General features: G+C 35.0%; 3 protein-coding genes across 6 annotated transcripts in view; 1 reads left to right on the forward strand and 2 right to left on the reverse strand.

Moving 5' to 3' along the window:
• Window positions 1–10,819, forward strand: part of LOC124356546 — a 290,056-nt gene extending 279,237 nt beyond the window's left edge. For all 4 annotated transcript variants that reach the window (XM_046807610.1, XM_046807611.1, XM_046807609.1 and 1 more), the window contains 6 exons: window positions 1,713–1,768; window positions 3,411–3,635; window positions 4,409–4,626; window positions 7,044–7,201; window positions 8,380–8,461; window positions 8,787–10,819. In XM_046807610.1, the coding sequence (XP_046663566.1) occupies window positions 1,713–1,768; window positions 3,411–3,635; window positions 4,409–4,626; window positions 7,044–7,201; window positions 8,380–8,461; window positions 8,787–9,753 (1,706 nt within the window). In that variant the 3' untranslated portion in view covers window positions 9,754–10,819. The remainder of the gene's footprint in view (window positions 1–1,712; window positions 1,769–3,410; window positions 3,636–4,408; window positions 4,627–7,043; window positions 7,202–8,379; window positions 8,462–8,786) is intronic.
• Window positions 10,820–14,079: 3,260 nt separating this feature from the next.
• Window positions 14,080–15,099, reverse strand: LOC124358600 (transient-receptor-potential-like protein). Its single transcript, XM_046810904.1, has one exon. It carries the CDS (start codon window positions 15,072–15,074, stop codon window positions 14,109–14,111), a length of 966 nt encoding a protein of 321 aa, XP_046666860.1. The 5' UTR covers window positions 15,075–15,099; the 3' UTR covers window positions 14,080–14,108.
• LOC124358598 (short transient receptor potential channel 4-like) lies at window positions 15,099–16,457 on the reverse strand. Its single transcript, XM_046810903.1, has one exon. It carries the CDS (start codon window positions 16,444–16,446, stop codon window positions 15,121–15,123), a length of 1,326 nt encoding a protein of 441 aa, XP_046666859.1. The 5' UTR covers window positions 16,447–16,457; the 3' UTR covers window positions 15,099–15,120.
• Window positions 16,458–16,795: the final 338 nt, after the last annotated feature.

Consider the following 16,795-nt stretch of genomic DNA (forward strand, 5'->3'; position numbering starts at 1 on the left):
ACCTGACACAGTTCCAGTAACCCAGGCAGAGCTGCGAGCGCAGGGGGACAGTCACACACAGAGAGTCCAGACACGTAAGTAATCTCTGTTACACCTGACACAGTTCCAGTAACCCAGGCAGAGCTGCGAGCGCAGGGGGACAGTCACACACAGAGAGTCCAGACACGTAAGTAATCTTTGTTACACCTGACACAGTTCCAGTAACCCAGGCAGAGCTGCGAGCGCAGGGGGACAGTCACACACAGAGAGTCCAGACACGTAAGTAATCTCTGTTACACCTGACACAGTTCCAGTAACCCAGGCAGAGCTGCGAGCGCAGGGGGACAGTCACACACAGAGAGTCCAGACACGTAAGTAATCTTTGTTACACCTGACACAGTTCCAGTAACCCAGGCAGAGCTGCGAGCACAGGGGGACAGTCACACACAGAGAGTCCAGACACGTAAGTAATCTTTGTTACACCTGACACAGTTCCAGTAACCCAGGCAGAGCTGCGAGCACAGGGGGACAGTCACACACAGAGAGTCCAGACACGTAAGTAATCTCTGTTACACCTGACACAGTTCCAGTAACCCAACTGTAACCCCTAATTAATATTTACATTATTTACAATATTTATGTTGTATCTGTTTGAGCAACAGTGCATTGAATCAGACGTAACAAACAGTCCAAGTTATTGTTGTCTATATAATCTTATGGAAAGAAATATTCCTAACTTTAAAAATCCTGATATTCTCTTCATAGCAAGCAATTAAATTTTACACCTTCCATTGTAGATCCAAGGCCATTATTGTAAATGGTCAAATATTTACAAACAATAATTATTAGGGGTTCTTGCAGTCCAGGGCACGAGTGGACTTGGCAACACTGCTCTCAGCTGTCTGAGGGTTTGCATGTTTCAACAGGCAGGCACTGGCCACGGTAAACTAAAATCCGTTCAATGAAATTGGTTAAAATCTAAGTTTTGAGTAGTAATTTACAATACTATGAGTAGTATTGTAAAATAACATTGAGAGCTCCATTAAGTGACCAATGTCAAGTTTCTTAATTATCGGTTAAAAGTGGTAACTTAATAACAACTGTCATTTGTATAATTCCAAAAATCTACAATAACATACTCAAACATATTGCTCTTCTAACATTTTATAAACAACTGGTCTTAATCGGATCACAAGTTACGAGTTATGAATTTTCAAATTTAAAGAAAGGGGCTAAAACCATTAGTTTTTTGTTATTATAAAAATAAAAAATAGAAGTTATTGTTTGTAAGTTATTTTTTTATATGATAAACAAACATTAAAAAAAATCTAACTCCCATTATTGTAGCTGGACTACTAGTTAGATTGTGGTTATGTTATGATATCCGTTGATACACACAAACCTACTTATGTTACGATGTGCTACCCTCATTCCGACTACCCTATAATGGTACCATTCATGAATAATATAATAATCTTTATACTTTGTAAATATTTTATTCTGAATATGAACAGTAAAATTTAAAATATTTTCACACCTATATTTTGCTGTGCGTGAGCACAATCATTTGGTACATATCATGTGTTGTTATTCCTTATCTTCTGGATGACCTGTGTATGTAAAATATTTCTGCAATTACTATCAATAACTTATGATACATTTACATGATAAATAATAATTACAGGGAAACTGCTATAATATTCTCTTGTTTAACTGAAATTGTGTTATTCCAGTTACCAAGGGTCACGAGGACACTGTAAAAGAACTGGAATGGAGACTGACAAACAAGGTATGCATTACGTTTTAAGCGGTCTACATAAAATCAAAATATACATCAAATTACATTTGGGTTCTTAATTTATTTATTAGATTTACAGAAGTATTTTCTCCATCTCAAAATTAAAAATAATCTTTATTCATTTAGATTGTACATCAATACAAAGAATTGTATCATATGTAAAATACTAACCAAAAAGAACTAAATATACTACATGTTCTTATTATTAATACAAATAAACTTACTCTATATTCAATAATTTGTAAAACAAATGGTTTGAATAATTATTGAAAAAAAAATCATCTGTTGAATAAAGAGGTTTTGATATTATATATTCTTTTAGAATTTTCTTAAACTTAATAATGTTAGTAATATTTTTTATATAATTTGGAAATTTATTAACCCTTTGAGTGCCAACGTCCGATTTTACCGGACGTTCGGGAAAAAGTCACTAAAAATTGTAACCTTTAATATTTTTAAATAATATCATATTGAAATGTTTGTGAAGAATCGTTCTTTTCAAAATAAATTGTTATAGTACACTTCCGATCCAACTTTCAATTATGAAACTCACATATAAACAATTTTGGTTGACCTGGCTACCGGAAACAATGTGACAATAGTTTCTTAAAAGTTGTATAACTTACTCATTATTGAAGATAATAATATAATTTTTTCAAGATTTACAGACAATTGCATTCACTTTCCAGTGATATGGACTAAGAAAAGGATAGGATTTTTTTGGTCATATTAATTTGGTTGAAAAATGAGATTAAAAAAAAATTGAATTTATTTTAGGTAAGTCCATTTTTGGTATTCATAAATTTTGTGTTATGGTAACTTTGTTATTTTATGTTAATTAAACAGAGTTTTCAGAGAAAAATAAAAAAAGAATCATGTTGATAGCTTATTAAATAATCGAACTGTGAATTTTTTATAATTTTTTAAATAACTAAAACCTTGCAAAATGCCTGCAAAAGGGCTGGCACTTTTAGGTACACCCACTAGAAAAATACCTGGCACTTTTCAGTATACCCACTTAATAATAATAAATACTTGGCACTCAAAGGGTTAAAAGATTTTGCTCCCATATACATGGTTTTTTTCAAAGAAGGTCAATCTATAGGTATGTATGCACGTCATTTCTTTTCTTGTGTTTTGTAATTATGATAATCTCCTTTCCTTGAGATAAAATTGGAGTTTTTGAATGTGTAAAATATGCATTCATAGATATAATTGCTATAAATAGTAAAAAATGTTAAACCATTAAATTTGTCTTTTCAAAAATTCTTGCCAACCTAAGTTTAACATAATTCAAATTTTGAGTTTTATTTTTTTGTTAACAATTTTATACTAAAATAAAGCAATAATAGAAATACATGTTGTTAACAACAACAAGTAATTAAGTCCTAATAATTGTTTTCAACTAAATATTAATGGTTGCTGTTGACAAGGTTATTATTTGATTCCTGTTAATGCCCTCAGATTAATATTACTGAATTCTGGTGAGTTAGGTCTTGGGTATAGTTTATGGATTGATCCAATGTATTTGAAATAAGAATAATAGTACTAGATTGAATATTTATTATTTTTGTAGTTGCTTGAAGTTTTGAAGTTGAAAACTCGTACCAGCACGGGAATGAATGTTTTGTAGGTGGAGGAGGTGAGGCGAGAACACCAGCAGGAGTTGTGTCGTCTGCGGCAAGAACACTCGAAGGAGGTGGAGCGAGTGCAGGCAGTGGCGAATCAGCGATTGAGTGAGCGTGAGCGGGAGTTGAGTGAGAGGTTGACAGCCACGCAGTCAGACTACGATACCATCAAGGAACAGAGCCGCAGACTGCTTGATTCTATGCATTCTGATAAGGATGCAAAGCTGCAGGTACGACTGAGAATCTGATTGTCATTTACTCTAGGTGAATGGAGCCTTTGTTGTATGGTTTGTATCCAACAAGGAGTGTATTTATCAACGTAGTAATCATTGATTATCTGACTGAGAAGTATAGAAGTTGTAGTTTTGACATATATAACAGTCTTCTCATAGTAATTGGCACCACATACACAAACAATATATACATATTCATATTTTGTACATATTCTTCACAATCTAAGTCAACTAGTTTAGTTTAAGAGGTATTGAAAAACGCTTTTCACAAAGTTGATTTTTTATTGTTGGAAAGAGAAAAAGGCTACAAGGTACTTGATCAGAATTGTGTGGTGGATGGGTAAGCAATAGAAGCTGAACCGGCTAAATGAAATTTACAGTTTGATGTGGTCCTATGTGATATAATGCATTGTCATGATAAATCAGAGTTACCCGCTTGTTTCAGGGGCATACTAATTAATCCAAGACTCAGCATTTTCTTACACAATTCCAAACTTGCTTCTTTCAGTTCAGTTCTTCAGACAGCCGGTACGAGTCTTCTTGTTGTCTACAACAAACAAGCCAAACACCAAAAGAAGAACATTCAACTCTTCCCTCTGTAGAGACCATTAGTTGAAAACAGTATTCTACACTACTATTGTATTGAACAAATGTTGAACTGTGCGTAATACAGATAATACAATTATGCTAATAAAAGCAAGAAAACAAAGTGATTGTTTTGTAGTATCTTAAGGAGCAGAGTGGTGACATGTGTCCTGATGTTCTGACAGGCAACTGCTGGCCGTTGCAAGATGCTGCAGGATGAGGTGGCATCATTACGAGCTGTGCTGGAGTTGCGCAGTTCCGAGCTGCAAGAACTACGGAAAACCAGTGAGCTCGCTCAGAGAGATGCCCTCCAGCTGCCACCTGCTCTCCAGCGCATTACAGTTCTGCAGGCTCGCGTCGAGGACTTGGAGCTGCAGTTGGAGAGGAAGACTGCTGTTGAACAGTAAGTCACTGTATTGTACCCTATGCCCCTATTGATGTAGATGTAGAGTTTTCAATAGAAAAATGTATTATACACTTTAGCATACTAAAAATATATTGATACAATGATTTATTAGGCCATTAGGTATAAAAATACAATAGGCTGTCATAATTTAGTGTAGTTTAAACAAACCATGCAGGTTTCAGTCAGTCCATGCTATAAAAATACATGCACAAATAAAATAGAAAGCCTACCTTAAGACAGGTGATTGAACAACTTTACAAACTAAAACAATCTAATTACACTGGTATCTGCTTCATAAAATTCCCTGATACTGTAGAAATGGTTTTCCAGGAGCCCGTCTTTATAACTTTCAAAAATCTATTTTTAGGTAAAATTTATATTGCCTGTAGTAGCATGTTAAAATATTTGATACCTGAAACAGGGAAGCTGTTAGCAGTTTTATTAAGCCTACACCTAGACACAAATATTACAGTTACTTCTTGTTACATTCATGCACATTACTTACTGTTAAAAATTCATGTTCATATTCCTTAACTGCAATTAAGCACTGGAATAAATACAAGTTATACACAGTCAAAATCTGGTTTTCAACAAAACAGAAGGCTGCAATGGTCAAGCCAGCCAGCCTTTGAAATCGCTCTTAATGCCTTCTTTTCGAAGTAGCAATAACTTACAAACCCTAGATGAATAACCTAGTGCCATAGGCCAGATGGCTATGAAAAAAGGGGCCTCAGAAATGTACAAGGCATTAGGATCAGTCTTACCAGTTTTTAGTCTTAAGACAGTAATTTTTCCTAAGCGCACTTAACATAGGGAGAACATGGGGTGCATTCTTAGATACATAATGTATTAACATTATAAGACCTTCATCCTAAAAACTTCAGTGGTATACCAGTCTTTAACCTAGGCCCATTACAGTAGGCCTACAGTTTTTTACGTGGACAGGAAAGTAATAGTCAAAATTAACACAAAAAGTTCACAAAAGCGTTATTGGCAGTCATATACCTGATCTGATCATACCACTCCCCCACTTTTATCTCCAAAAACTCATGAAACAATTGAATTTGTACATCATTAAATATTCTAAAGCCTGGATGATAGAGGAGGGGCAGCTTGAGTCTGATCACTGGTTAATGATAAAAGAACATGCTTATGATCAGCAACCTGGTAATCGCTAACACCGACATCATGGTGCCAGCTGTTAATATTAATTAAAAAGTTATCAAGAGAAGCTTCTCTGGTCACACACTAGAAATTATGAGATCTCAGGACGTTCAATAAATCAGGAGCTCCAGTTGCAGGATTAATCAGATCAATGTTATGATCAGTCCCAATAAGAACAATTTCTCTTAAGCTTACTAGATAAGTAAAAAAATCTCCAAAAGGAAAAAATCTTTATAGGTTACCCACTGGGTGGTCTGTACATTGCCACTACAGCCAGGAATAAGTAATTTCATAAATTCAACCTATTGTTCTTCATAAAGCTCTCTCATATTCATTTATAGGCCTAGTTTGCAAAGAGACTTTGTTGTTTATAAAAATAGCAACCCCACCACTTGATGTACTTCTACAATAATAATTTTTAAGTTGAAGATTGACAATATTTCGGAAAAGCCTTATTTCCTCTTTTACTAACCAATGTTCACGGACTAACAATATATCTATGGCCTTTTGGTCACACAGAACCTCTAGCTTTTGAATTTTATTAAGAATACATTGCAAATTTATTGAACATAAATCAAATCTTTCATGACTAGTCCTAACCTCACAACTCAGATCAGATGATGCAGAACACACACCTAATCTTGGTCTTTGCTAAAAAGTCCTAAAGAACATTGAAAGAAGCATCTGAGATCTTCAGTAAAATTAAAATGTCTGAAAGATAGAAAAGAGCATACTATATATGATGTAGTAATCAATCATACATTTTGCCAAAAATTATTAATTTACTTGGCCTACAGTATAATAATAGTCTGTAAACCTAAATGTTAACATATAAATAATAAACAGTCTTTCTAAAAAAACTTCCTTAGTTTAACGACATAAATATATTATGAAGTAATTATTTTGTACAAATTAAATAAAAATTATTTTTTAACAGTTAAAAAAATTTATCCTAATATCAAATATAAGTTACTAATACATAGACAATTAACATGCTTTTATTAAATAAGCAATATGTATTTAGGAAATTGAAAATCATGTTAAATCATGAAATAAAATTTTCTACTGTTAAATATTTTAATAAGCAATAAGCAGATCTAGGTAGCAACCTTAACATCAACTATATATCCTTTATTTGTTGATAATTAATTGATTGGTTTTGATTATAAGCTAACGTCAATGTTGTCATAATTCTATAAAAACTAGTTTTATGTTTAAGAGCTGAGTGAAATGCGCTGTAATGTTTACAGGGCCCTGGCTGCAGAGAAGGAAATGATGGAGCAGAAGGTGCAGCAGGAGGACAGCAAGAATAAGCGACTGTCACAGTATAATGAGGAGCTCGTGTGGAAACTGAAGCACAGCTCGGAAGTGGTCAGTGCGCTGGCCGCGCTCAACCAGGAGATTACCAGTGAGTGTCACACGAGTTACTGTCCACTGTAATTGTTTGTTTCTAAGGGAAAAAGTAATGCAGAGAGTTGTTAAACTGTCTGAGAACGGACAAAATATCCTACAGCAGTTAGCAGTAATGATTCGGCTTAAGTTACAAATCGTACACAGAAAGGCACCACTGAAACCTGCACTGATAGCTGGGGCATTTCCGTTCATATCTATTTATGATAACCTAATGTAATTCTATGTATACTGCAAAATAAAAAAAATATTAGTTAGGGACAGAGTACGCTTAATACCAAAGTACCGAACTAAATGCTGACCCAACAGTCAGTATGAATTCATGTGACTAAGCAAAAACCATACCATACTTCAGAATTTACCTTGGATATATGTGAACAGTTCATGAATTGAATTGAAGTCAGCTATAACTAGAATGCTTAGATAAAAGAGAAAAATATTTGTATTGTTGTTAACCACGATTACAGATATTTAGACAAAGTCAACAAATTATGAACTCACAGTAATGATCAATTTATATAAACCTACATTTACTACAAGTATCAATAGTATTTACTGCTGAATCTTGATGGTCTGATTATTGGACTACAAAATGGTGTCAAGAGTTTCAAATATCAGACTATCATGATACAACTGTATGTAACTAGTTGCTATATATATATATATATATGTCTTGTAGTAAATGTAGTTGTTTATATAAATTGATCATTACTGTGAGTTAATAACTTGTTGACTTTGTCTAAATATCTGTAATCGTGGTTAACAACAATACAAATATTTTTCTCTTTTATCTAAGCATATATATAGAGCAAGTCCAACTCACTCAAATTATCAACACTATTTTTAGAGAGAAAGGTCTTCTGCTACTAAGGGCACTGGTAAATTTTCTGTGATGTTGTCTTTTTCATTAGAAAATGTAGTAAAATATACAAATAAATTTTATACATTTCATCATTAACATATAATTACATTTCTCATTTCACTCTTACGCTGCACTTTTTCTTAAAATCTTTTGGCTAAGGGATAGGAAGAAAGAAGCTCAATGGAACTGGTTTTATAAATTGTGCACGACTCTTAACATATTATATTGTTCAATGTAAGTTATGGAACAAGAAGGCTAATATTGTAATGACTTTTTATGAGATTATTTACCATAACTAAGGTTATGTTTCACAGCTGCTAAGAACATCCAGCTGTTGTCATCCCCACACTCCAACCTGACTACTCCAAAACACTGCCATGGAGAATCTCATCAGAGGTAATGTGTAAACAACTGATTGTAATCAATAATACAAACAGTTGATTATCTTGATAAATTAGGAAAAAAGGGAAAAACTTTTGTGTTCATTTATTTAAGTGCCAGAGGGTTAAATAATTATAAAGTATTTATATGACATTATTAGAGATACTTAATTTAACAGTTTTATTATATTAAAAACATAAAAAAGAACTCATATTCCGAGAATAAAAATATCATAATCCATAATGCTTATAGAACAGTGTTTTATTTTAATCATACAGTTTTAATAAACTACTGTCATATTGAATAAATACACACAGTACATTGTAGTTGTTGTTTTCAGGAATGGACTGACAGGAGTGCCGAAGGAGGGGTCACCACCACAGTCGCCGAAAGTGAAGGGAGTGGTGGAGAAGAGCGACTCTGTGTCCTGGGTGCTGGACCTCGATGAAGCCCCGCAGAATGTGGCGACTCGTCTGGTACGCAGGGCCCACAGCATGCGAGCAGTACAGTCGGCCACACCGTCGCCGGCGCATCAGACACGCACACTACCTAACCCACACAAGCGCCAGCGTAGTCGTACCACCACCTGCGTTCCGGGAAACAAGCCTCAGCGCACTCGCTCCTTCTCCTTCGACTCTGACTCATCGGAGGTGCCTGTGCCACGGAAACTGGCCGCAGAGTGGGATCGAGAGTCCTCCGTCAGCCCACCGTCCCAGACAGGCAGCCAGATAGACGACACAGAGGATCTCATCGTGGTCGAGACGATCGGTGAGGACCGTCTCAGTTTTTTAGACCTGGACCGTCACATCGATAGAGAGAAAATTGAGGTTATGGGTGGAGAAGACTTTGCTTCACCGAAGCTGTCCTCTTCCAGTGGCGGATCTGAGATTTCCGTTCGGAGCAGACGAAATGAACCCAAAGGTATAGATAATGAGGAGATCCTCATGATCAACAGAGTGGACGGACTGATCTCTTCCCTACCCAAGGAATCTGCAGGGGAAGCGATGATCTCAGAAGAGACCTCCGACAATGATTCTGGTACTCGAGACTCCGATGAGGAAGTGGAGAGGTACTGTTCAGATGATGATAGTTTGTCAGGAAGTGCGTCAGAATTGGTGGAAAGGAGGAGAAAGTACTTGATCGAGCACAAAATCAAAATTGACCTGAAACATCAAAATCTCACCTCAAAGAAAGTTACTGAGCTGATGCCCGGATCGGACTCTGGAAGTCTGTCAGCCGCAACGACTGCCATGGATCTCAGCTGGTCAGAAGACATTGATCTTCTACCCTCGGAGTCCGAAGGGTAGCTGAGGTTGTGCCAAAATTCGCTGTTGTATTCAAAGTCTAAAGGCTTCTGACGGCCTGATCGGTGTTGCTTACATTCTACAGATTGCTTACTACATTTTATCAACGAGTTTTAAATTGGGAGCAATTCAAAGGATTGACGAAAAGCTTTATGCTCTGTTGCAGATGTGCTGGGATCAAAATGATTTTTACATTTGTTGCAGTGTATCTTTGCTGCGCTAAACGCCATGTTTTAAATGTAAGTACATTTTAGAACAGCTGAAACCAAATTGTAGAAAATGATAAGTCGAGTAGGTTTTATTTGCGAGGCTGTGTTTGTTGATGGTGACGGGACTTGTCGAATTTTGTTATAGGAATAATCGTGAATTTGTACAGATGGAAGAGAAATTGTGAGTATTTATGTATGAAGTGTAGCCTAATAAAATGTATTGAATTAAAACTTGTCTAATGAATTTGTACAAAGTGTTTAAACTTAGCACATTATTGGGTAAGGGGAAAATTTTAAATCGTTTTGTTTTATTAAATACTGTTTTACTACATTTAATTTCTAGGGTTATATCTGCAAATGTACTGATAAACATGTTTATTACATCTAATCTTTTGAAGTGTAAAATAGAATAAATTCAGTATTATCCTAGGCACATAAGTTGCTAGTCATAGACTGTGTAATTATTTATTGTAGTTTTTCATTTTGTTGTGGTTGTGATTACAATGCTGTTTTGTATAGTGTTCACTTTTATTGTATCATATTGTTAATTTCATTTTATGTAGAATAATTTTCACATAAAATTAGTACATATTTAATTTTAATACAAATGTAGGATATTTTAAAACTGCTTAGGTACTACATCTGCCATTCTTGTAAATGTAATTAAGTTGTGTACAAGTCTTTTCATTGTTTTAAGGTAAGAGCGATATTTTTGTTAGTTTCCGAGTACAAAATCATTAGACACAAAACATACGTCACAAGATAGTATGAGACTTTGTTTTTTTAAAAGATTCAAATGAATTTTCATTTTAATATCTGCTGTCTACATGTACTAGTATAATAAAGTTACACCACATTTATGCAGTGTTAATTTGCTATCCCTTCCAATTGACTTTATTTACAGATCAGGCAGTGGCTTAAGTAAGTGCTCAGCCTGGGAAGGGATGGAACTGATGTGTAGTGCACAAACTATCACCAGGGGAAGGAGCAGAGCAATCCTGATACATGAGTTTATTTTGAATTTGGAGTCAGTGTTTGCGGGACGTAATGTTGGGCCGGTAATGTTTATCTTCTCACCTCACGGGTTTGCTCATCACTGCGCAATTAATTTCTTCTTGTCAGCCTTTTCTGTAAAGACTTGCTGAATTGCAGTCTGAATTTATGAGGTGTGACTAAGTAGCATTAAAAAAAAATTCAATTCAATAAAGATCATGTTGCTGGTACTTCACTAATCATGAACTTATTTCCCCTGCATTTGAATATACAGTACAGAGACATCTTGGGATATACGAGTGCACTGACTGGGGAGATTCAGATTTACAATGTCACAATGCATATTGCAGTGACCAGCACAGATAGGCTTTGCTAGTTGATGGAACTGTGCACTGATTGGGAACCAATATTATTGGCAATTTCAGTGAAGATGAAATGTAGGTCATCCCTAGAAAAAATGTTTAGCTAAAAGTTTGTGAGCTAACAAGATCTTGGCCCAAGCCTTTGCACTCGTCAGTCCACTAAGTGTGGGCCGTACTGATCTGTCACTCAGCTCAGGTAAAATTACAGACAGTTGCCCTCCTGGGTTCTGCACCAGTACTCAGCGATTGTATAACTAAGCTGTCATTCTGCCAACAGAACTGTGTGCGAACCGTGGGTAACTGCTACTATATTATATAGGTTTAGCCATATTATTACGATTTGGAATTGAATATTTATTATTTGGTAAAAAGTTTAAACCAAACGTATTAAACCTAGACCGAGCCCTTTGTTCAAAAACAGAGTTCTAGAAATTTGGTTTGTTTAAATTGGAAAAGTATTTTCACCTTCATATAGGTGACTTATTTTATTTGTGAGATATCCTATTTTAGGAGATGAGTGTTGAATAATGCACAGTAGTTATTATTATAGAGGTACAGGAAATTTTCAAATCTCTATACACTATAAGAGAATCAACAAAAATGAACAAGATTTGTGTATTTTAAGGTGAGTTATTGAAGACTCTAGGAGCAATTGGAAAATATTTTAAAATAGTACTAAATGTTAACAAAACAAATAATAAAATAAACCTTAATGGAAAAGTATTGTTTTATTAATATTCTGTACTATTTTGAACTGAGTTATGTTATTTTTGTAGAACACCACTTGAACACTTTTCCAATACTTAAGAGAATTTTGTCACACTGACTAGATAATGATGTAATATACGTTGTTTTAAGAAATATTTTATAACTAAGTGTTGACAACATAAACTAGAAATACATCTGACTCACAAGTTTTTTCAAGTGGACAACAACCACAAATGCTGAATCTATCTGGAGGGATGTGGACAGCATGATAGTTTAAACCAAATGTTTACTAATATGTATGAACTAAAGAGAACATGCCCATGAGAGCATGATTGTAAAACCTAACTATATGTTTTACAAACATTTTGAGTATATCTGAGAAGTTATACATACATGGTGTCCTATGAGTCACCCAGCAAAATTCACAGCTGGTTTCCTCTCTTCAAAATAATGAAAAAAGTTCAACAAACATATGTCCAGAAACGTTTTGTTAGCAAACTATGGTTAACAAAAGATTTTGCCTGATTCTCTGGGAAAGGACAGGAATAAAGCGAAACTGATGTTTTTATGGCGTAAAAATAGTTGTCATATTTATTAGATTTTATGTCAAATGAATTGTATTAAGTCCACCCATTTCTGAAGATATCAGATCTAATTTAGTTCATTCTACTTAGGCTTATCTAAAAGCCTAATATATTCCACTTTCTTCTTTACCAGTATGCCTTTTACTTCCTTCCTCTTTCAACTCTAGCCTTTTTTTTCCTCCAAGCAACAACGTAGCTAGGAAAGAATTTTGGGGGTGGGGGTCAAGACAACTGATATTTTCCTGTAGTGGACAGAAAGTAAGGCAAGTGCAGTCAACCGCTTATTCCCCACTTTGTTCCTTAAAAGCTTCTTGACCCATTTCAATGTTGAGAATGATCATTCAGCAGAACATGTCAGTAATACTGAATTATTTAAATAATAATAATCTTTGGTAACAAAGTAATTTTAAAAAGTTTAAATTTGTGGGGTCTGGACCCCCTCGCTGTCTACATCCTTGTCTCCAAGGAAGCTCAATCGCCATTCCTGCCGCAGGCTTCATCTACGGCTTTGAGCACAGAAAAAGTGTAGTCTATAATCATGGAATCCAACTCTGTAGAGATGTTCATTCTTCCTACATTTCCATCATTCCATGTTACTAAACTTTCATAACTCCAATGTCAAGGGTATCTCTTCCCACAAATGTATTTTTTGGGATTCTACTCCAATGTTGTACTAAAAGATTCATTAACATTCTGGGGTTTTCTGTGCAAACATTTTCTAGGAGGGAAGTATGTGCCAAAGCTTTATAAGTGGGCTTTCTTCTTCATCATAGCTAATGAAATAGTGTGTTTGGGAGAGTAGATTACTACTTTTAAACACAGGAGGGCCGAAGAGCTATTTTAATATTTTCTAAACTGTCACAAATTGGAATCCTTAGTAACTCTGTAAGTAATCTACTACTTTACTTGCTGTTAACCGTAGCTGCATAAGTTTGCCATCTGGTAGTTTCTTGTTTTAGGTTTTGGATTATAATCGATAAACCCAAGAGATTAGCCAATGTTCAATCCATTCTTAAGTAGAAACTAGATAAAATATATCTTAGTAGTCACACATATAATACTGTGGACCTTGGGCTTTAAATAAGAGCTCAAATAGTTTTGTTGGTTACACTAATGATTGCCACTCTGTTTGGAACAATAAAATAAGTTTGAAGCAAGAAACTGTATAGGAAGAAGTACATAGGAATGTAATAAGCATTATGAAACTGAAGGTTCCCACAGTGAACCATCTGAGTGGACAACTATCTTACTTAGTTATTAATTTGATTTGTTTTAAATACAAACATATTTATAAGAAAATTACATTTTTAAATACATAATAGTCATTGATAAATTATTGATACTTGTTTACTAACTATAGAAGCTTATTTTTTACTAACTAGTTTGACCTATATAAAAATAATCAATAATTACATACTTGAAAAGGGTTTAACATAAAGCAGCTTAACTCAATAAAAAATATTAATGTTAAATTTGTATATTCCTTTATTAAATTAAATATCTTAATCTACTGAACTGTCTGGCTTTTCACCAGACGTTTCTTCTTTTCTTTTTTTGCTGAAATACCGAGCCACTAGTTTTCCCATTACATTTTCAAATTTCTCTTGGTCCTCTCGAGGTGTCTCTTCTATTTTGAAGAATTTTTTACGAAACGCTGAAAAAACACTGGCACCAACCCTGGTTGGGAGAAAGTTCAGTGGTGGAGGCAGTACGGTTTGGGACATGAACGTCAAATATATCTCAGTACGTGCAAATATCCATTCAATGTCCAAGTTATCAGTCACATTTTGAAACGTGTTGGACATAGCTCCAATCAACATATTCATCAGTACGATGACAGTGAACACACAGTACACAGCGAATAGACAGTAGCCGACCATTTGGGTGAAGTCGTGTGTATTTATAGCTTCTAGCTCTCCTCCCTCCGATGGTAAATTTTCAATCACTACCACGCCTGCTTCTTGGGAAGACATACAGAACAGTCCCCAGAACAGAACTGTAAAGGTGTCATAAGCATTTATGAAAGAACTCTCCTGACGAGTTGTGGCATTCGTTTCAGGATCTATTTGGATCATGCCATCGTAATATTCATACAGCCTACAAAGGCCTGCAGTGAAAGAACCGATAACTATGATGAAAATAATGAGAAACTGTGAAAAATCAACAGTCATTTTTCCTAATGAAATTTGCAAAGGACCGAGTGCATGGTTCAGTTGAACGTAAAAGAGTAATCTGAAGAATGCCATTACAGTTCCAAGACAGAAAAACCCTTCAGCTAGCAGCTGAGGGTCTAAGTAGTGCCAATATTTACGTTCCAAATCAGGCTGCCAACTCAATGTGGCGATGGCAGATATCCAAAATGCTGCAGTCAACATGAACAGAAGCTGGGTAACAAAGTCATAAATATTCCATCTGAACGAAAAAAACCTTTTGGTTCCTTCCAAAACCCACATACGGAATAAACTCATTATGTATGATATAACAAAAATGATAATTATAAACCTTAATCCTGCATCATCCAGGATATCGTACCGTGTCTGGTCCTTTTTTTTCTTGACTAGATTCTAAGTATAACAAAATTAAAAAATAAATGTATGAAGATACTGAGGTGACCATTCGATTCACTGGAATATTGTAAAATTTAGCATCGTCTGACTTTGGACGGAACAAGCATGTAAAACATACATATACTATGGATATCATACGCCCAATAATAAACAATGAACGTTTAAATTTTGAGTAGTTCCTCCAAGCGTACCAATCTTCAACCCAAGCAGTTTGTAAAACTTCCTGTACATTTGTTTCAGCGACAAACAATTTTTGGTCATACTCCACTGCCAACACCAGCCTTGGAAATATAACATTTCCTCGAAGGTCTGATCCTTCTTTTGTCATTAACACCGTTGAAACTTCAGATGTGTTTCGGCAAAAAGCTATCAAATCAGCAGCAAATTTCTCTGTTTCTTCTATCAATTCATCGTACTTGCTGTGAAAGAGCCTGTATCTTACAGCCTGTTCCTTCAGTTCTTCTACCAAATGGAAAACCATCAGGATGGGGTCATTGGTTACATTGGGAATATACGCGTGACTACAAATAGCCTTGTACGTATCGAACGTCTTGGTGGCAATCAACAGAGGGTCTAATTCTTTCATCATGGTAACACACTCGCTACACACACAAGTGGGCTTGTGAGGCTGGGGAATCTCGGGATGACCACGAGAAAAAAGAAAATGAATCATTTCAATATGTCCACACTGGGCTGCAACTATTAAAGGTGTTAAGTACTCAGGGAATTCTGCAGAATTGATGCAAGGTGAGAACTCTAAGGAAGGGTGGATTGTCTTCAGTTTATTAAATATCCTTTCTACATTATCAGTCTGATTCAGTTTCACTGCGTAAAGTGCACAGTCCATCAAGTCTAAATCTTTTCTTTTCAGCAAATACTCCACCATTTTTGTGTCGTTATTTTTCAGAGCCAAATGCAGAGCAGAAAGTCCCTGATAATTAATACAGTTGACACTCACTTTCTTGTCTCCTGTCAAACACTCATTGACTTTTTCAATGTCTCCGGCAGAAACGAACTTGAAATATTCCAGTTCTCTTTGCCTTTCTTCGAGCTCTTTACTATCTTTGACTCCTAAAAATATCATTTCTGGTAGGCTGTATCTCACTTGCTGAGCTGTCTCTCCCTCTACATCTTCAGATATTCTATTCAATGTTTTAGAAAAACGTCTCATAGTTCTGTATGTTGCGTTACCATTTCGTATTCTAAACACTCTTGTAATAGACAAAGTTATGTTAAATTCAATAATAACACTTAAAATAATATAAGTTGTCATCACATGTGTTAAGTATACTCATACTAGCAGAGATTAATAAAACATATGTAAGTGAAATCATCACCTGGGAAAATTAATGACTGAAATGCAAATACTCTTTATTTTTTCAAAGCCAGATACAATTCTTTTTAAAACAATATAAGTACAGTTTTTATTCAAGAAATTACAATATAATTGGATAAAAATTATAAATATCTAATGAATTATTACACCATTAAAACAGTGTTTTGATGTGTTCTATTATTTAACATGATTAAAATATGTTTTGGAACTTTTATTAACTAATGTATTGATAGTTAAAAAAACTCATCTAGGGAATAAAGATCCCTACTATTATCACAAGTTTTTA

The sequence above is a fragment of the Homalodisca vitripennis genome, chromosome 3, assembly GCF_021130785.1.
Source record: "Homalodisca vitripennis isolate AUS2020 chromosome 3, UT_GWSS_2.1, whole genome shotgun sequence".
Classification (NCBI taxonomy): domain Eukaryota; kingdom Metazoa; phylum Arthropoda; class Insecta; order Hemiptera; family Cicadellidae; genus Homalodisca; species Homalodisca vitripennis.

What these genes read in the sequence shown, in the direction of transcription:
- LOC124358598 (XM_046810903.1), bottom strand. Translation starts at nt 16,446, where the DNA reads ATGACAACTTATATTATTTTAAGTGTTATTATTGAATTTAACATAACT.
- LOC124358600 (XM_046810904.1), bottom strand. Translation starts at nt 15,074, where the DNA reads ATGAGTTTATTCCGTATGTGGGTTTTGGAAGGAACCAAAAGGTTTTTT.